Source organism: Sinohyriopsis cumingii, chromosome 15 (genome assembly GCF_028554795.1).
Source record: "Sinohyriopsis cumingii isolate HCF-2022 chromosome 15, ASM2855479v2, whole genome shotgun sequence".
NCBI classification, from domain to species: domain Eukaryota; kingdom Metazoa; phylum Mollusca; class Bivalvia; order Unionida; family Unionidae; genus Sinohyriopsis; species Sinohyriopsis cumingii.
Window position 1 is genome coordinate 104,502,758 of NC_142975.1, and position 22,793 is coordinate 104,525,550.

The 22,793-nt window shown below is 34.0% G+C and overlaps 1 protein-coding gene across 1 annotated transcript in view; it reads right to left on the minus strand.

The window, feature by feature from the left end:
* Window positions 1–22,793, minus strand: part of LOC149782413 (nephrin-like) — a 113,211-nt gene that overhangs the window by 34,418 nt on the left and 56,000 nt on the right. Inside the window, exons 5-8 of the mRNA XM_089935134.1 lie at window positions 19,454–19,744; window positions 14,051–14,341; window positions 9,746–10,060; window positions 2,730–3,013 (exon numbers count right to left, since the gene is read on the minus strand). Of these exons, the coding sequence (XP_089791260.1) occupies window positions 2,730–3,013; window positions 9,746–10,060; window positions 14,051–14,341; window positions 19,454–19,744 (1,181 nt within the window). The remainder of the gene's footprint in view (window positions 1–2,729; window positions 3,014–9,745; window positions 10,061–14,050; window positions 14,342–19,453; window positions 19,745–22,793) is intronic.

Here is a 22,793-nt window from a genome sequence, read left to right on the forward strand (position 1 = left end):
AGCAACATTCACCATAAAACTGGAAAGGTGAGTTTGGGTTATCAAAGGTTACTGTTGATGATAATGCTTAACTCCATAGCTGAAGTGCCAACTACCAAGTAATGTGAAAAATGTATTAAAATATATATTGTTAATGTTACATAACAAAGGGAACTGTGCAAGAAAAACATTTTCTCTCACACTCTGGTGGCCTAGTGGTTAGTGTATGCACCCCAGGTGCAGGATGTCATGGGTTCAAACCCCGGCCAAGTCATACCAAAGACTTCTATAACTTAAATGGTACTAACAGTTGCCTCACACTGCACTCAGCATTAAGAGGTTAGTGTTAGGACTGGACAGCCTGGTCTCAGAATAATGTAACTGGGTGGGACATCATGCTACATGCCTACGACATGATGCCCCAGTGCTAGACATCACTTTAAATTGCCACGCTGCGGACATCATAGCGATATGACTGGAAAATTGTTAAAGCTATGTTAAGAATCTAAATCACATACATACACACTCACACTCACCCTGATAACATCTATTCAAAGTAGTTCACCCTTAGAAAAAATAACTGCCATCTAGTAAGCAAGGTAAGAAATAATGTGGAGGAAACCCCAGGATCCTAGCATATCTGTTCCACTGATTCCTTTGAGTTCTATGAAACCCATAAGCAGGTGTTCACCACCCAACAGTGCACAGAAAGGATTGCTGACCTGTGGCCCATGTATAAGATTAGAACAAGAGCTCTCAGTGTTCAAAAATGGTTGTACAGTGTTCAGGTAGATAGACCATGTTCAATATTAGTGTGCCGGGAAACCCAGACAATACAAAACAAAAGCATGTCAAAGGATCAATATACAAGAGTGTCTGGGTACTCAGAGCACACCCAAAGCAGATGTTAGGAGCAAATCAAGCATATGAACCTCTACTGATTCATCCAGATGACTCTCTTTTGAAGGTACAAGATTATAGAGCAAAAATAGCAAATATTGTAAAAACTGATAATCATGTGTCACACTCCATTACAAAACCAGCTAGAGAAGTAACTAATTTGAAAGCACAGCAGGATGAAACTAAATTAAAATAGAAAAATCTAAATACAGCAGTTGCAACACATGTCAAAATATTACATTCAAAACAATAACTCAGAAACCTCCATGTGTCAAATACAGCAAGAGAAGTAAAGTCAGATTTTTTTTGATAGGATTTCAATTATGAAAGAAATTAGCACAAGAGAATTATATAAAATAGATGTAAAAGCTCACCATCTTGCAAAAGATAATACTATTGTAAAGAAAATATTATAAATAGACGTGTCTCCATATCATACTGTGATTCTTCTAAATGGTGGTAATAATTTGTTGTCATGACCAATCTCTAAAAAGGATATTGAGGATGACTAAATATAGAGTACAAAATAATTGTCTCAGGTATACCTCCAAGAAGGATCTATTGGTGTCTCCAGAAATGATATTCTCAGTATTGTGAAAACTTTCAATTACTTTTTGCTCTGCAATAAAAGATTTTCTTCAAAGACAAGTGTGAAAATTGAAAAAGAACTGAAGAGTAATGTGAGTAAAATCACAAACAGTCCTAAAGGTTATATCACAAGTCCAAAACTATAGTTTTCAAAATGAATTCCATCAGTATTCCTAATGATATTTGATATGGCTAATAGTTTTGATGTATAACAATGATACAGTGTAAAATATCCTTGAATGATTTCACAATAATTCTAAAATAGCAATTTTGTACAAATGCCAAATAGAATTTTATAATTCCAATCAATACATGTGAATTAATTATATAAATTCAAACAAATTATAACTGAACACAAATCATTGCACTAGACTGGTGTCAAGATATGGAATGAATATTTTTTACCATTTCACATTATGTAAGAAAGGAAGACACAAAAACAGAACCAGGATGATGGTTACAAATTTATTTTCCCATCAAATTGATAACAAGATTACTGCTTGAACATTCCTGATTTCTAACATAAAAAGGCCTTGAACTCAACATCAATAAACAGGTTAACCAAGCAATATTGATCTTAAGGTATAAACTAAAAGCACATATATGAATTTTCTATGTAATATGTTGTTTACAGAAAACAAAAAATGATGCAAGCAGTCAGTTAGGCCTCTACCCTCAATTACTGGCCTAGGTCAACCACACAATATTGATAAACATAAAATACTTGATGACTAACTCATGCGAATCAAAACCTGCCCCACTGCAGATACTGTTCCATTTCTTAGTTATCTTTCTGGTATGCTAGGTCACTGACAACACATATCAGTATAAAGTAGACATTCAAAATGTACCATTTAAGTACTTTACTGATCATGTTATAGTTACTTTAATTTACACCAAGTTTCTCTGTTGCTTTGGATCTGTTGGTTCAAGACTGGATCCGTCCACCACCATTATATCAGGCAGTGAATAAACTACATTCAGTTCTGAACTGGAACAAACAATAACCACTAACCTGAACTAAATTTAGCCTATTTTACTGCATGACACAGCAAAGCAGAGGCCTCCAAATTTGATCCAAGTACATGAAATACTAAATAACTGAAACTTCATACAAACATTGCTACTGTATCATGGTTTTCTATTTTAGGTAAACATGATTTTTTTAAATAATGTGACAAATAAGAAAATAAGAGTTTGAATTCTGAATACCCATATGCATATAATGTAAAATGAGTGTTAACTCTATACTTACATTCAACATTCAGCATCACGGGATCTGACAAAACGTCAATGTTTTTGTCAGAGGTGAATCTGTTGACACGTTTACAAGATATGTTCCTCTTGTCATCATTGGGCAATAGTCCTGTAATAACCAGGTTGTTCATTGAATCCATCACACCCCTGTCACTGAACCATGTCACATTTGCACCAGGATTACCATAGTCATTGCTGTAACACTGTAGGGTTCCTGCCATATTTTCTAACCATGGAAAGCCACTGTTTGCTCCTCCATATTCTCTGACCAACGGCTTGTCAGGTTTGTCTAGATTTAAAATGGAAAAAAGAGGTGAGACATTATTGATCTTGAAAAGTAAGCGCTTTTGACCATTCAGCCATTTCAGCCACCTTACACAGATAGGAGAGCTAAACATCAATGTCATGAACTGCTTTAACTTTCAAGAATGTTGTTGTTGTGGGGTTTAATGCCATTTTTCAGCACACAATAGGCTATACATAGCGGCCAGTATTAATGGTGAGCGAAGAACCTAGGAAAACCCGGGAAATAACCACCGACCCACGAGAAGCTACTGGTGAGCTTTCTCACATATCCACATTGCCCTAATCTGAGACTCGAACCCCCACAGACAGAGGTGAGATGGCAGTGATCCATAATGGAGAGCGATTTAGACCACTCGGCCACTCGGGGCCCCCCTTTCATGAATGAAAGGTCCCTCTTGGTAAAGGACTGATAAGCTCTTTAGATTGTTGTGACAATGCACCTGATTAGAGTAGAATCTGAAATATCAGATGAACCCTTTAGAGAGAGGAAATGATGCTTCCAATAGTTTATTCTCATTCCGGAGAATGCCAAACAGAAACATAAAGCTCTAAATTGGCATAAAACCAAACATCATTATCCCCAATAAAGATACAGCTTATAGGGCTCAAACAGGGGATCTGTATAGTGAGTGAAACTACTGACAAAAGCTGTTTTATTGCCAAAGAATACATGGTTGGCATATAAGAGAAACCAACTAACAGCTGCAACTGAATTGTAGGCAGCCTAAATCTATAGACTGAGCACAAAGCTCACCTTTTTGTTTCATGGATGAAAGGGTGAGCAGGAACACCATCATATAGGTAAAGTTCTTGAAAGAAACTTCACACAAACATTTGGAAGCTGGGCTTGTTAAAAACTCAAGACACAAGATAGATTCCATTTAGGCAACAGAGAGTGATACAAACATCTTTTCACCTCAAAATACCTGATTAAGTCAGAAGTATAAGAATCTGAACCGATGGCTATACCTTTTGAAAAGGGAGTGAGTTGGAAAGGAATGTCTTATGATCCTTGATAGTAGAACTGAGTATATTTTCTGTTCAAAAGAGAATAGTAGAAAACCAGCCAGTGAAACGATTGGGCCTGATATAATTAATAAATTCCCAACTGCGCCAATCATCAAAGATTCTCAGTTGGCATAATAGACCTTGGATGAAGAGGTTTCAGCCAGCAATAGTTCGCAACTTTACTTGAAAACTTGCTCTGGCATAGAAATCATTTAAGATGAGCCAACACAGAGGGATGAGATGAATAATGTAGTTTCTTACTTTTCTAAGTACTCGTGGGATCATCCTGCAGGGTGGGAAGGTATAGGTGAATAGAGGATCCCACCTTAGTCTGAAAGCATCTACACAGGCCGTTTTTGTTGTTTACTTTTGTGGTAAATAAGTCCACAAATGGTGTCTCCCAACGTTCAAAATAGAAAACTGCTATGTATTGGCATTGGGACCATTCTATTAGAACTATCTTTCCTTTCTTGACAGTGATGAGGATTCTATGTCTTCCATGTAGCGAAATAATGTTGTATGCCTCCTTGTCTCCTCAGGTACACTACCACTGTGTTGTAACCAGAGACCATTATCATTTGTAGACATCCCCCTGAAGGACTAATAACACTGTCCTCATTTCCAATTTGTTGATGTGCAAAACAGAGACTTCCATAAAACCTGACAGAGTCTGAAGCAGACTTACAATAAACCTAAATTTTTATTTTGACCTTAAAGTACCTTGAAAAACGGAAGCAAAAAAATATTTTAAATTATGAACTGCTCCACCATTCCTACAATTTGTTTTTTGCACCATGGTTTTTCCTCATGCTAACGTAGTGGTTGAGAAAACATGCAAATGTTTTCAAATTAACGGCATCCAGTCATTTTATTCAATCATTCATCTGATAAAACCAAGATGGCATAAATATGTCAGATCATGAATAGTGCTAGCATTGCGTTCGCTTCAATCTTTACATAGTTCAAAGTCTCTCTGCTTCAACCTATGTTCAAATTAAGAATATTTTACCAGAAACATGTTTTAATAATAATAAAACTGATTTCTAACTAAGCTGGCTTTCAAAACAGTAGTATGCTTGACAATTGGCAAAGGACAGTGACAGTAATATTTACTGTTATTAGATTTGGCAAAAGCGCGTTACGTTCTCATTCCAAGAAGCTAGACACCAAACAGTAGAAAACAGTGTAACATTGAATGCTTTTGACTTGCAGGCTATTTTTATTCTAAGTAGGTGTTTGATTACTTAATTATCTTTTAGTACTTTAGTTGCATTGTTTAATGATTAATATGATGCTAACTGGATTTCAATAATTATTTAATCAGTCATTCACTAAAGTGCAACATGTCTGAATATCAATATCATTACTTATGCATGTGAGTAACATGATCCAGTTGTCACTATTAGTCAATATCTGTCTTGTGTTATCTTTTTCATACCAAAGCTTTACTGCCAATATTATGATCCAACCAGTCAGCTCTACCTGTATTGAAAGGTTATTAGTGAACAGCTAATTAAAGACATTTAACATAGCAAGAGGTATAATCACACTGGTTTCGATTCAATTAAACTGATATTACCAAATATACTTACTTATATATTTATTCGACTATAAGTCAACTCCCCACCCCCTTTATTGGGCTACAAAAACACAATTCTCTTTGACCCTCCTCTAAGTCAGGGTTGTAGCTTACAAATTAGGATGAAGCCAGTCCACAGTCTAGAACATACTCTTTACTAGGCGATGTAACAGGGAATGAAGCCCACAGATGCGTAAGATTGAAGGACCAATCACTTCCCAGTATTGGATAACACCATCTATGGATTGAGTGAGATAAAAAGAAAGTGGGGAAACGCAATCCTATCCACTTCCCTAGTTTGATGCCCAATTACCACCTCCCAGTCACTAGTGCGATTCAGCGGTAGTTTGATGAGAGAGAGGTTTCCACTCAATTCCCATTCTCTGTACAGACAGCGCTCCCATAACCAATATTGAAAGATCGGTGACTTATGTCTGGTACGTGTCCAATGATTGTCGACTGCTCATTGGAGACAAGCAACTCGACTGTCTCTAATGACCTTAACTGAAATAAGACACAACACAAATCACCTAATGATCTTGGGAGGTGGAATAACATATAAGCAAAGTAAAGAATAAAATGTCAAGAACGTACCTCCAACTTCAAAAAACACTCTAACTATCGATAAATACACTTTATAATATTGATACATATAATAAATATGTTCAATTTGCACTAACAGATTTAAAATGAACACATTTTTTAAAATAGAAAATCAAATTCACCAACTTTTAAGATGCAATCATCTGGAACAAAGATGAAGTCTAATAGGCATGAATCTTTGAGAAAGTCATTCAAAAAGATTATGAATTCTCATCAAGTGAATGAGTGTAATTTCTGATAGAAAGTTTAGACATGCAACATAACTATGTCTTGAACAGAAATCAATAAAGTATGGAATTTTAACTTGCACAGTGTGCTCCAAAGGAAATCAGAACTAGAGCTGACTTAAATACCCATTGTTGCTGAACACAGACCTAGGGTGAAATGTAGAGTCTAAGGGCAAAAAAAATATATCATCATCACAGAGTGATACTTTTCCCTTGTGACAGTGGTATATTTGTCTTAAGTATTATTTTTCAAGAAAAACACTGGATTTCAGATTGTTAGTGGTGTTGAGAAATGATTAAATTTTGGAATCCTGTGAATGATGAGGCAATTAGATACTAAGGAAAAAAACTAAAAATCAATTGTTTTGTTTTGGAAGATGTTCAGAAATCTTAATCAAAACAAAGACTGATGAGCATTGGACCTTGTTACGAATCTGAATTGTAAGTAATCATAACGGTAAAAACAATAATTACCTGTCAAGACCTTTCAACTTAAAATCAACAACATCAACGTGATGAATATTAGTTCAATGGACAGGAACTAAATATAATGTCTGGTCAAAATTAATTCACATAATTATGTATAAGTTATGTTTATATGATCAATAAAGTACGGAGCTATGACCTTAGACTTTACTACAATTTCAATAATGTATAATTTCCAAATCTTCACAAATGTGTAGACATACTGGTGTTTAGATTTCCACCAATTGCATATGGAAATAATGAAATAAAAAATGTTTCTGTGAAAACTCCATGCTAATGCCATTATTCATCATAGATATGTAGTGATAGCTATATTCTTAAATCATCCATACTGGTATTTGAAGTCAAAAGAACACTATTTTGATTGGAAACAGTTACATATTGTCAAGTGAGAAAGCTTGTAGCTTATCATAGGCTGGTGGTTCTTTCTGGGGTTTTCCCATGTTCTTCCTCCAACATTTATACTGGCTGCCATGTATAGCCTATCCTGTGCTGAAAAATGGCGTTAAACCCTACAACAACAACAACATATTGTCAAAATAATAATTTTGTATAAATCCCATATTAGAAGAACCATAAGATGAGGAAAATGCACCTTTTTGTGCGGAAAAACTAATTTTAACAATGTAATACTTACCTGCCACAGTTGCATAAATGGTACCTTTCCGGCCAGAAAATACCCCAACCATATGCAGGGGGCAAGCTAGACTTGAACTGTAGGAAGCAGTGACTTCTCCTTTTGGATGGAATAGTTAGAAGTGGGAGCTGAACATGGGGAAGTAGGAGCAAAGGAAGAATTGAATTATGTCTTCTATTTCTCGGTATCCATTTAACATTGGTTTTAAGCAATACTTTATTTTTAAATTAAAAAATCATTATTACCGTATTTACTGTATATATATTGGGACATGATAAAAAATTTTATTGATTTCCTTTCCAAGAATTAATGGTGAAACTTCTTTCAGCCAGGTCATATGTATCAAGACTTAAGAAATGAAATAAATTTGTGTTGAATCTGAACCACCCCCAATGCACATCGCAATAAAACGAAAGAAATGCTTAAATTAATAAAATGATAGAAACTGTACTTTTATCATTTATTCCTCTATTTTCATCATGAACATTAAAGAACAAAATATATCCACAAACTCTGTATATATTTAGTATACTCATATTTTGTACGAGTATAAAATTATATTCAGGCCAACTGTATTCATAATTCAAAGTGTATGTTTGGCTGGAGATACATGCAGTGTATTCTGGCCATAGGACTTTAAAAGAGCACATCCTTATTAATTGTAACTAGTAGGAGTAATGCGAGTACAATTATTAATAAACTTTTCTCTCTAAAATGGCATTCAAGATTCCTGATATATGACCGAACTTGAACCTTCTTTTCCACTGAATCAAATGAGCCATGAATATATATGGGTCCATACATAACATGTGAGTGCTTCTATTTTTAGAATGAGGGGCATTCTTAATATAACCACTCACTTCTAGCATTATTACAACAATCCAGTGATAGGATTGCAACTGTATGGTTTTATTTTATTTTCCACATACTTGTAGTAACATCATGAATTGGTTAAACAGTGTTTGCTTCCTTACTTTATGATATTTTTAGAAAACAACCTTGACCTTTCAAAACTCCAGCATTTTTCGAATTCCACAACAGAGCACTGTCCCATATGTTTCTGACCTACAAGATTACATTATTAAGCTAAATCTTCTATCACATAATATTTAGACTTTGTTTTCTATGAACTGTACATTTCCCTTAACCTATTTGTTGAATTATTTATGAAAACAGACAGTCTAATGAAGCAGTATTTTTAAAAATTAAAAACAACAGAATCTAGCAAATTTGTGCACATGTACTCAAAAGATATTGTCCATAGCAACAAAAAGAAAAATGAGGCTATCTAATCACATTTAAGATACCAGTGATAGCAGTATTGACTATTTATTTTTGGGGCAGGAAGAGAGTGCATAGCATTTCACTTAACTTCACTTATAACTGAAGCAAGTGAATGACTCATATTTCACTTATACTTCACTTATGAAAGTATACTTCGTTTATAAGTAAAATATATTTATAAGTGAAGTATACTTCATTTGCAAGTGAGATACCTAATTTGCTTATTCAGTATAAGTGAAATGTCTAAAAACCTAATACTTCTCATATAAGTCACTCATAAATGAGATAAATAAACTGGTAAGTCACATATAAGCCCTGTGTAGGTGAGTAATGTAAGTCACTTGTATGTCACTTATAGGTTTTACCCAAAAGGGAACTTACACCACACAATTACATATGGCTTTTCTATGGACACCACTAACCTACACCACACCAAATACAGACGGCTTTTTCAATGATATCACATATTACTTACACCGCACATTTACTGATGGCTTTTCCATAGGTTCCAGTTACGTACACCAGACTTAAAAATGGCTTTTTCAATGACATCACTGCTTGCTTACACCACACATTTACTGATGACTTTTCCATAGATTCTAGTTACTTACACCACACACTTATAGATGGCGTTTCCATGGACACCACTAACCTACACTACTCTTACAGATGGCTTTTCCAATGATGTTAGTTCTTACTTATACCACACATTTACTGATGGGTTTTCCAGAGATTCAAGTAACTTACACCACAAAACTTACAGATGGCGTTTTCAATGACAACACTGCTTACTTACACCACACATTTACTGATGGCTCTTCTAATGACATCATACTTACACCACACACTGACAGATGGCTTTTCCAATCACAACACTGCTTGCTTACTTACACCACACATTTACTGAAGGCTTTTCGATGGATGTCACTGTCTGCTGACCATCAATAAATCCTTCACATTTAATCTGTTGGTTCCTGGCATTCCTCATCAGTGTCAAGAAGATCTGACTGGTAAGTATGTACAGCCCTGTGGCATATGTGGTGTTAGTGGTGGTAATGTTATCAGTCAGTAGTCTTGAGCCCAGGAACCATATGATAGTTGAAACTGGACGTGATGGACTGCTGATACAGGTTAGCATTTGAGGATATCCTTCGTAGAATACCACCTCTGATGCAGAAATGTTTAAAGTAACTGATGTCACAGCAACTACAAAGAAATCAGAGTTGACATAAAAAACTTGTTCATTTTATACTCAAAATTACAGTTAGCATCATTAAAGAGATTTAAAAACATTACTCTAAAACCTATATAAGAGTAGTCAGCCATATAGAAGAGAACCAGACTGATGGATGTTTCCCCACAGAAAATAAGTACTGCCCATTAAAAATTTTGTATGACTCTGCATTGATAAAAATGTGCATATTGTATACATTATGTCTTTCAACTCTTAATTATGATTATCTCTTAATAATAAACACCAACAAAATTTAGTAAAAGTTCAAATTTGAAATCTAGAAATAAAGGGAGCCAGTCTGTGTGTAGTTGAGACTTATCAAAGTGAAAAAAACTAACTAAATGTGCTAACCCTGGATTCTATAGGAGAATGCTTGATAATAGTAGCATAATTAATATTAAATACAAATAATACACAGTAATTCTGCCTACTATTATCAAGAATCCAGGGTTAGCACTTTCTGTACAGAATCTACTGATTCCAGTTCAAGTCAATATAAGACAATAACACATACAAAGCAAGAACACAACAGAAGAATGAAATTTCTTTGTAGAATCTACATGATATTTGTTGTAATTTTTTACACACATGATACTGTGAAATAAATTACTGTTCTGCTTTTTAAGATGCATTCAGCTAAACTACTCATCAGGACAAATTGGCTACAAAAAATGATTCCAAATGATGACACATATATATGTAAGTAGGTCAACAATGAGATCTTTAAAATATCTGCAATTGTTCAATTCATATATTTTCCCATGAACTAATATTTTCTTGAAGTGGTAGTCTCTTAAAAGCTATAACGTTGCAAAATAGTTCTGTAGACAGATAAAATGTATATAAAGACAATTCTTCAAAAGGTAGGATGATACTACTTAAGGTGAAATAATAGAAATGATAAAGTTAGTACCATAACGAATTATGTTAAAACTGATTACAAAATTGGAAGAATTTTTTTATGTTTTTTACTAAAACATTAACAATGTTATGACATTTTTAGTAAATACGGTGAAGATCATCAGAGTTCCAGTTACAGCTGTTGTATGATGCTCCATTTTACCACATTGTATTAAAGATTGCTTCTCAGGTACAAGACACTGCAGTCAAAATTGGTAAACGGGATAACAGTAGTAATTTCAAGTTGAAGATCTTATCAACAGACAAAAGGCACTCCTGAATTATGGAGTATTTAAAGCTTCTGGTCATATATGGCATACATTCGTTATGTTTCTATTGCTCTGTGGTTACTCCAATGATTGGCAGATAAATGATACCCTCATAAAATTCTTCCCTTTTAATATCATTTTACTGTTGAACATTGAAATTGAAACCATCTCTGATTTTATTTTGTTACAAACTCAAAACGTCCTTGTAAATGATATCAAAAACAGTGTCATGACCTTTTATGTTCAACTTAGTTGTTGTTGTTGTTGTGGGGTTTAACGCCATTTTTCAGCACGATAGGCTATACATGGCGGCCAGTATTAATGGTGGAGGAAGAACCCGGAAAACCCCGGAAAGAACCACCGACCCACGAGAAACTACTGGCAGGCTTTCTCACATGCCCACATTGGCTGAATCTTAGACTCGAACCGCCGCAGACAGAGGTGAGATGGCAGTGATCCGTAACGAAGAGCGCTTTAGACCACTCGGCCACTCAGGGCCCCGTTCAACTTAGTACTATGGATAATAAATCACAACACTTGTAGTCTCAAAGCATATATATATATATATATATATATATATATATATATATATATATATATATATATATATATACATACATATAATCTACTGATTCTTTTCTAGGGACACAAGACATTATAAGACAATTACACAAACAAAGCAAGAAACAACAGAAGTATGAAATTACAATATGGAATGTACATGTTTGTTGTAGATATTTCTACAGATGACACTGAAATAATAAATAAAATGATCAAGGCTGAAAATTACTGTTCTGCTTTTTAAGATACATTCACTTAAAGTGCTTGTAAGGTGGAACTAGCTAGAACAAAGGATTCCATTTGATCATATTTGTAAGTAGGTCAACAATGAGATCTTTACAATATCTGCAATTTATATTTTTTCCCCATATCTAATATTTTCTTGAATTGGCAGCCTCTTAGAAGCTATGTTCTAAAGTAGTATTACAGACAAATAGGAACTCCAAAAGAAATCTACAGTAAAGTCTGACTTGAAAGACCACTGCTATGTGAAACCACCTGCATTGAGAGACCACCTTCTTGATACACAAAATTATTGATTTTATAGTGATACCAGTTATGAGTGACCATCTGTCTTGAGAGAGCATAATTGTTTGGGAAAAGGGGTGGTCTTTCAAGACAGCTTCAACTCTATTAGATTTTGCTGGCTGTGAACACAAACCCTGCTGCTTATCAAGAATGCATGTGGGCATTTGTCCCTGCATAGGTAATAAGGAATTCACAAGTCAACAACATTATATTTTCCTGCCATTAATTCTTTTTTAAAAACTGATAATCTTAAATACTGTTTTCTATAAAACATTCCAGCAGTAAAAATGCATAAGATCTATTTAAAAACATTTCTTCAGCTATTTTTAATACCAACTTAATAGTGTTGTACTAATCAAGTTTTAATTTTACATAGCAGAATAAATAAATAAAAAGGCACCATAATTGCAACTTCACTTCTTGCTTGTAAAATAAACTATTGAGACATTATTATGAAAGCATCACACATCAATAATCTGACACTAAATATTTGAACTATCTATAAAAAATATTTGGGAATTTGATTTGATCGTTTTCCTTCCAATACAGACTGTTTAGACAGAGAAAATAACATTTCTTAACATGTAGACATTTAATCACTGATGAAATGCACAAAAAACTACCACGATGTCTTAGTAAAATGTCATGGAATCGCAAACAATTCACTTGGAACATAGACATAAGACTGACTTGAATAGTCTGATCAATTACTCTTGAACACACATTCTTAAGAGTCGCAAGGTAAAGTACAAGTCATACCAGTCACGTGGACATTCAGTATTGACTATTTTAGTAATGGGTGTCATTCTGTAGAACCTGAATACACATACCTTTAAATGGCAATTATTCATTTCATTTGGATCCTCATACCTTCACACCCCTTTGGAAGGTCATTATATACAAACCCCAATAAACATGCGTGGCAACAATCAATGTTAAAGTATCTGGACATTTTTGGAAGAGGTCAGCCAAAAGGTATGATTAAGTATAAACCAGACTGAATGTCATCTGCTGTGATGTCAGAATAAATGTGTGCAATAAAAAAAATCTGTACAATCAATATCATTTGTTATGATAGACCTGACCAAGCTTCACCAAGCTTAGTGCCTGACTACCATTGTAAAACTCCATAGTGATCAACAATTTTCATCTTGAAGTTTTTCCGGATATTTAAGGTGCAGAACATTCAACAATCAACATTGAACAGACTTTGATGAAACTATACATGTTTCAATTTTACAAAAAAATGAATATTTAATTTAATTTAAGTCAATGTGCCTACATGACCACATTGACATACAAGATGCAAGAGGAAGGCAAACAGAATATGCAAAAATAAAACTACGACTGGGTACATTGCTGGTAACAGGTTTCTACACACAACAATACTGGCTGCAAATTCAAGGTTTCAAAAACTACTATTTAAATAAGACTGGGTCATAAATGATAAAATCCTTAGTGATAGAAAATTAGACACAAAACAGCTGATTAATATTTATCAGCAAGAAATGTTCCCATCGTAAAAATAACCAACCAAAAAACTAGCACATGCTTTATCTATGTGACATTGGTGGATACATGTGTTATTGCCAATCAACTACCTTATAATATCTACAAAACTAAGGCTTCTAAAATTGATGATTTCAACAAGCATTCTCAGGTTTACTAAAAAAGGAATTATGTGTATACAGCAACTGTACTTACCTCTAACATATAATCTTGGTTTCTTGGAATCTACAGTTTGTATAGGATCCGTGTTGTAACCTTGGCAGAATATTGTCTTGTCATGATCGTCATTCCTAGGAGTGAAGGTTAAGCTCTGACTAGTTCCACTGCTCATTTTGTTTGTTCCAATATACCAATCTATGGTGGGGGCAGGTCGACTGGTTCCTGGGATGCATGTCAAGGTCACTTGTTCCCCCAGGGTCACATTTAGGGGAACTGTATCTGGGATAGGCAGACTATTCTGTTGCAATTCTATTTGGGTCACTCTGACTATTAGAGATAAACAGTTCTTCAGTAACACTAATACATGATCTATTGTTTGTCATCTGTTTCTCATTTTTATTCATTATTATTGAGCACAATTGTTGTAACCTTGTATTTTAACAGACTCTGTCATTAGACAAATATTTTGACTTGAGAGAAGAAACAAAATGGCATCCTATGTTATAGAGTTAGGAAAGTTTATGTTCTCAAACAGAAAAATTATCTTAAACCAAGCACTACAAGATTAAAAACTGCTTCTAACATACAAGCTGATAATTGTGCTCAATGTTTGTATTTGTCAAACAAAAAATTAAAGTTACTAAAGTCTTCAGGAAGTCCTCATTTCTTTTTAATTGTGCTAAACTGTGTGGTGACAAAAAGCTATGTAATTCCATCCATTTCAGTCAAAAAAGTATCTCAAGTTATATACCCATAACATTTTCATCCTAAACAATGAAAGAACATCAAATATGTGATGCAGTGAGATGGATGTTGTATCCCAGTTGCTAATACTTCCATTCATAGTAATTCTCAATAAATGTAATTCTATGCAATACAAGAAATGATCACAAAAGATAGTCAAAATCCTTTATAACTCTTTCTGCAAGACACATTCATAGAGTATATATCTTCTTCACTTTCTTCTTTAAGTGCACATGAATCCAGTTTTCATGTAAATTCTTATTTTGCTATTTCAAGTATGAAGATTTTAATCATAAGACTGACCACTGTCTCAGTGTGTTCCTCAATTATATTACAGTATATACAAAAGGTTTCTGGCCATTTCTGGTGCAACATGGCACATATTCACAGTGCTTCTGCTGCTGTGCTTCCAATCACTGTCTGTATTCCACTCCCTAAGAACAGTTATGTAAGATGTCATTCAAAGACACTAATACTGTACTGGCCAAAAAGAAAGCAAATTTGTTTCTTTTGTAGTTACATTCTCTTCACCTGCTTAGTATTTAAATAAAATCAGCTATTTCTGAAAAGTTCAAATATGACAACATGCTCAAGTACTGTACAAATATTCTTGGGCTGGTCTTTTACTTTCAACTTGATATCAGACAGAAAATAAATGTACATGTTTCTGATAATATCAACATGTACCAACATGCTACATTTTGTTAAAATGATCATTATTTTTTTTAATCATGAAGGCATTAAAATAGAATTATTTAAGTATTCTTCACATATACCTACAAAATGAGCTTGATAAATATATTAATTTTTTTTAAATGTTATCATGCTCACAACCAAAGAAAACAAAACGTCTGAGCTAAAACCTTTGACATTAAATTCAACTATCACTGTTTTAACTAGAATTAGCTAATGTCAAAGTCTGGTCAAAATTCACTTGTAGATGTGCTAATGGCTATTGTTCAACAGCTCAGTGAAGTATAAACACTCAACCAAGAACGTCTGACTTGAGTTCAAAACAAGAACGTTTGACTTGAGTTCAAGATCAGTTTGGTCTCATTTTCAAAACTACTTGATAAAAAGTGTGAATATCTTTGAAGTCAGATCTGTACCATTTTTGTTCAGGACCAGGTGAATATTGCGTGAAGTGTTAAATAAAACTCCATGTCAATGCCACAACTCATACAAGAGGAGTAGTAACAGCAAGATTTTCAAGCTGACCATGATGTCTGATGAACATTTTCATTAAGAATCAGCTCGTTACTGATGTTGTACTGAAAACCCTTTGGTAGCCATAAAAGGTTCTTAGGATGGTCATCAAGGCAGGCATTTTGGAGGTTAGATAAGCATCATTTATACAAAAGGACAACTATATATTGCAACAAAAAAGGGGATTTGGGGATTGAGGAAATGTGGCAATTTGATCAGGAGAATTAGTTGTAACAAGATTTTTCACATTTTTGGAGGCCATATGAATGAATGACAAAATAGAAAAATTTATGCAAATACACAATTTGATTTTAAGCAATGACTTATTAACTTGAAAAGAAAGTAACTTCAGAAAAAACTGTTATAATTATAATAAATACTGGTGAAACATGAATTAAAATTGTTACAACCAAGTGCATGATCACGATAAAAATAATTCAACAATTCAACTCATTTTAGGTGAAACTGAAATAAGCTAATGTTCTCATGATTTGCTTGAGCACATCATAAGATGGTTAGTACAAAATGTAGGTGTCCATGGACAATATGACAGTGCAGTCAAGGGGTCAAAGGAAATAATATTATTTCATTCTTGGTCACTATTATTACCCTAAGAACTACTCATTTCCTTTGTCTCTTTAAATTGGTTTGGAAAGAGTGGGAAACTGTGTACCCTGCCCTTGGGATCCTAGGTGTAACACTTAAGTGTAGCTATAAGACAAGTTGAGCTAAAAATCATCTACTAATTATACAGGCAAATAAACAAATATTCTGAATTATGTTAGTTGTGGGGTCTGTTCTACCAAAATTACACCAGTTGCAAGAGCTAAAGAAAAATCACAAAAATGCTGTAAGACACTAATTTTAACTGACCAAATATATATATTGCATTCTATGACTTTTTTACAATTGGTTTTCATTATTTTTGCTAGAATTCAGTAACATCAAATCTGTGATACTCAATGTCACAAAACATGGGTGCTTCCAATGCTTTTATGTTGACAGAGAAGGAAAACATTTTAAAAGCAAAATGAAAATTGTCTAAGTTACATATGGACTGATAATTATTGTCATGAAATTTTTATTAATATATGCCAATCTTACTCATAACAAAACTTATGGGACATCTTGACAATTTTAGGTCTATTTACCCAGTTTACTCAAAATCATACCAGTCTCTAGTGTGGTAACAATTTCAGCAAAAAGGATGCAACATTTTGTTTATGATCAAAATATAATTCTAAGTCCAAGTTTTATCAAAATCTTATAAAAAAATATTGCCTGCAGATTAGCAACAAGGTCAACCAATCAGATACAAGATCACATCATGAATCATGTTACAATGTACTCATCAAAGAACTTGATGCTACAAACCCATCTTCTAAGCCTGATCAAAATCAGATCAGAAATATAGCTTTTACCTGACAACAAGCTCAACCAATCAGAAGGAAGATAACTTCATTAATATGTATGGTTCTTGCTAAATATTTAAGTTATTAGAAATGTTAATAATATAACCACATATGCAAAGATTAATCAAAATAAATACAAAATATGGCCCATAGAGTGTTAGAAAAGCACAGAAAATGAGATGCCAACACATCTCATTAACACCAGTTATGCTCTGATATATGTCACATTTGAATCCTTCCAAAATACTGATGTTATAAACATATAAGTGTCATCAAAATCTGGCCTAAAGAGTTGAAACAAGCGTATGATGGGCAGTGAATGGACACAAGGCCATCCAAAAGCTCACTAGGCCTTATGGCCAAGTAATCTAAATAGTGAAACCATGTAGTAACGTGTTTCATTATAATAAAAAATTTCTACAACAATTTTAATAATTTACAAAGATGTATTCTCAAAGAAAACATATCACTGCAATTTATATTTGAAAGATGTCAGCTTTTAGAAAAGCTGATAATTGTTCATTTAGTTTATTACTGAACCTTCAATAATAAAGCCATTAAATCTTCTTTGTGTCAATGAACCCTGTGATTGTTGCTTAATCCAGGGAAAACAATTTCCAACTGATGTTTTGCTCAGTCATCTGGCATACATAACCAACCACAAAACAATGTGGTTTTCTAAAACATTTCTCATCTGAAATTATAAATCAATTAATTTACCTACCTATATATGGGAAAACAAAAAGCCATCAATGTTTACTCAATAAACCCTCCTACACAAATGGTGAATCAAGTTTATTGCCTGAATTATCTGGGGTAGTTTTGGTCATTGCTAGACACATGTACACCTTTGACCCTCACAGCCTTCTCTTCATTCTTTTAATTTCAAATCATAGATGCAGAGCCACTTCAAATCACCCAACATACACAAGCCACATGTCATTTTGTACTGTTGCTGAAGATTTACTGTCACAGTAACAGAACTATTTAAGACAGAGGCTTTTTGTAGACAAGTGGTCTAAAGCACTCACTGTTACAGATCATGCAGTGACATCTCACTTGTGTTAGCTTGGATTCGAGTCCCAGGCCTGGCCAATGTGGGTACTGAGAAAGCTTGCCAGTAGCTTCCTATGGATTGGTGGTTCTTACTGGGGTTCTCCTATGTTCTTCATCCACCAGTTATACTAGGTGCCATGTATAGCCTAATATGCACTGCTAAATGTCACTAAACCCAACAACAACAACATCTATTTAAGTTACAGGGTTGGAGAGATTTACTAAGAAAATCAACATTTCTAATCTCTCCTTTTGCTCTGCAGCAATAAAGTAAAAGTTATAAGAATCAGTTTCAAGAAATATAGGGTTTACATAATTTAAATGTGTTTCCTTTGTCATTCAGAGAAAGACTCACCTGTTCTTGTAAGATTACTTTTTACCCATTAAATCAGTGTTAAATTATTCAACTCTGAAGAATTTTTCAAGCCTAAAGAATGTTTTATTTTTTAAACTCCTAATGTCTGATGTATGCAAATTGTTGTCATTGATTAATCTGACTATATGCACATCTCAAGCAAATATGAATGTTTTCCAAAAACAATGTTTCATAATATAGTGCAAATGTATTTAGCAAGAAATCATTATCTGGATTAGAAAATGGAATCTATCACAAAAATTAAAGAAATTATGCTTCTTTATGTACATTTTCACTGACATTACTGTATGGCGTATGAATACAATTAGATCAACCAGTGAGTATGGATACTCTATGTACACTTCAGTTGCCAAATCTATTATAAAAGTTATGTACCAATTATTGTTCTCAGCTCAAAAAACAATACATATTAAATAACTTCTATATATTTCTTGTTTATTGTATCAAACTGATATCTAAGTCCCAAGGCTCACCCCTGTTCTTTACCTAAAAGGATACATATGTGATAATTTCTTCCATTAACTGAAGTGAATGGATATTACCCAATGTAATATAGCATAATGACACTTTCTAGACACTAATAGCAGGGTGTCACTGTAACTAGCATTATCCTGAACTAACATTAACTAGAATAACTGTACTTACCTCTAACATATAATCTTGGTTTCTTGGAATCTACAGGTTGTACAGGATCTGTGTTGTAAGCTTGGCAGAATATTGTCTTGTCATGATCGTCATTCCTAGGAGTGAAGGTTAAGTTCTGACTAGTTCCACTACTCATTTTGTTTGTTCCAATATACCAATCTATGGTGGGGGCAGGTCGGCTGGTTCCTGGGATGCATGTCAAGGTCACTTGTTCCCCTGAAGTCACATTTAGAGGAACTGTATCTGGGATAGGCTGATTGTTCTGTTGCAATTCTACCTGCCTCACTTGTACTGTTTAAGGAAACAAAGACATTAATGATGCAACAAACCAACTATCACCTGCACAGCAAACAACCAAATTGCAACATTGTAACCTGATTGTCCTGGATGCTGAAATTCACAACACATCAAAGCCCTCAGTACACAAGTATTTGTAGGCAAAATCATTTTTAATTTCATCCATTTCCACAAAATAAGTATCAGTCATATAGTGTGCTAGCTATCAAACAGAGTTAAAGTCATTTTAATGTGATTAGGTGAATCCACATACATTAAATCTTAGACATGATTAAGACACCTGTTCACTGATTGTAGATGCTTACATAAACTGTTTTCATGTTTGTACCATTCTGATAGCACATTTACATAACTTCATTTGTGTCAAGCACAAGGCTATAAATGAGACTAGGTGACAGAAATGAGTAAATACAGTTAGTTTTGATAAAGAGGCTGAGATATAGTTGATTAATCATGGCAAAGGAAATTCCCATGGACCATAAAATCAGAGAATATTATTAGCTTTCTACAGTCATGGTGTCACAACTGTGCAAGGAATAATGCTATGACAACCCAAGAAACTTGCAAATTTCAAAATTATCACATCAACACTAACGGCAATGGATGCTTACAAGAAGAAACTGTAACAAAATTGATGAGGCTGATGGAGGAAGGCCCAAAACTTATGGATTTTGATCCCAAACTTGCCATGTAGAAAATTTTACATTTCGTTTAAGAGAAAAACTGAATGTAGCATACTTTGCTGCTTAAAGATGTAATGAAAAAATGTACATGGAATACTATTTGTTTTTTCCCACTGTCTTTTGACATTGACTGATCTGAAATATAATTATACTAATTTCTGCATAAAGTTGAAGAATAGCAAGGTAAAGCCATTGTGAATTGTCATAATGGTAACATCACACACATGGTTATGAACTGCCTTGATTTTTCATTTATTTTTTATATTACTATTAATAGTTAACAATGAATGTAGAATGACTTACATTTTGGTGACACAACAATACATTCATAATGTTCTAAATTATTGTGACTACAAGTTTTTAGTGTTGGGACTGCAAATGTTTCCTTGTGTGAGTAAGTGGTGATGGTTTGTGACAAGTGAGAATTCTAATGTTGTTCTATTTCTGATACATGTATATATTTGTTATATGAATAATAAACTTGCTGCTGTGAGTTAGCAAAGAGCATTCAAACAGTTGCTTGGAAAAATTGGGGTAAAAGCAAGTTTCTCTGAATTTATGTATAATGGTATTTATGTGTAACAGATTTACTCCAGATCAGTAGGCTTTGGAAGTTTACTCCGGAGAAGTCCTATGAGAGCAGGACAAAACAATGACTATTTACCCATTTTTGCTTAACCGGAAGCTCTAATATTCTTAAGTAAAGGAAATCAAGTCATGTCTTTTGAGGATTTGAGAATGTTAATGGTTGTTAAACCATGGCAAACTGAGTTTTATCAACAGTATGTCAGCAGAGCCTGTAAAAGAGCACTTGCAAAACTGTCAGACCATATGGTGCTATAACAGAAACCTCAAGGAGAGATAATACTTGCAGCAAAGAGTAATCAGACAACTTGCAGATGTCAATGACCAAATGACACGTGAATTCCAGAAGCAAACTTTTGTCGATGTCTAATGTGCAGTCATCTGTGCAATCCAGTTATCTGCACTATACCTGAAGCCGTCTTATAGATATTTTTTATGCAGATGTTGTTGCCAATACTTTCTTGCCCATGGTGAACTCAACATACTTTCTGATCATGGGCTGAGATAATGTTCCCCAAAGACAATGCAAGGGCATATAACGTTTCTGTGTGCCTTTCTTTCTAGCTATCTCCTCTGCTGACACAAATGAGCAGAAATGCAAGAACTGCAGTCAGCTCAGAGCTACCTACAGTAGTCAGCATGATAAGATACCATTCTGCTTACTCCTGTTTCACCTGATGTGAGCTCATGGTTGGCAACCCCCTCCTCCAAGAAAAGAAATCCTTGTCTGCACACATTAATTACATGAAAAGCATGAAAAGACAATGAAAAATATGTATGGTTAGCTTACTCCTTCCTTTGCCTATAGTACTGAGAGGTATTATATATATATATATATATATATATATATATATATATGTATATATATATATATATATGCAGAAGAAGTAATGATAACAATATTTTCATGATGGCCACTATGACAGCGATATTAAACATTAAATCAAATAGGACCAAGTAGACATCATAAGAAGTAATTTATGATTCATGAAATTCACGATTACCAACATACAAAGTGATCCACAGAGATGGACTCAGTTATCTTGTTCTGGTGTTATTCAGAGGGATAGCCCCCAAAAGCAATACTGATTGCAAAAGAATTACCAATGAAAGCTATTGATGTTGCTCATGATAAAGATATTGGTGCTGTTGGTGATGTTGCTAGTAAAGCATTCTTGGAAATGAAGGGTAGACAAACGATTAATATGCAGACCACCAGCGGTCTGACCACAGCCAATATAATTATCCAGCACCAACGTTATGCCAGTAAATGTTAGTAAAATAATAAATCAAGCTGTAAACAAAATCTAGCAGAGTTGGCTGGCATACCCCTGTCAGAAAAAGAAACAATATAACTGCCAGTCTAATAATAGGAAGTGGTCTACGTGTTAGATGATAATGAATTAATAAAAACAATGTTCAAGCGTGTATCTGATCCCATATACGACATGGATGCACCAGTCCTCGAAGAAGAATCGGTATGTGATTATCAATATTATTTGTAAGATGTACGAAAGCCAAATCAGCGTGGGTTAATTGAGCTGCAAGTTCAGGATACAAGCAGAAATTTCAAGCAGGCACATCAACACTTTCATCGGTGGATTAAATTTGGATTTCCACCACAGTTCGTTCAGAACTTTTATATTCAGGACTTGTGTCTGTAATTCTATAATTATTTTGTGATTTAATTTGCAATACCATAAGTTCTTATTTGTATTTACATTTTTTTATTTAGGAAAATAAATTATCTGTTGAATTGTACAAAGCTTGATGCT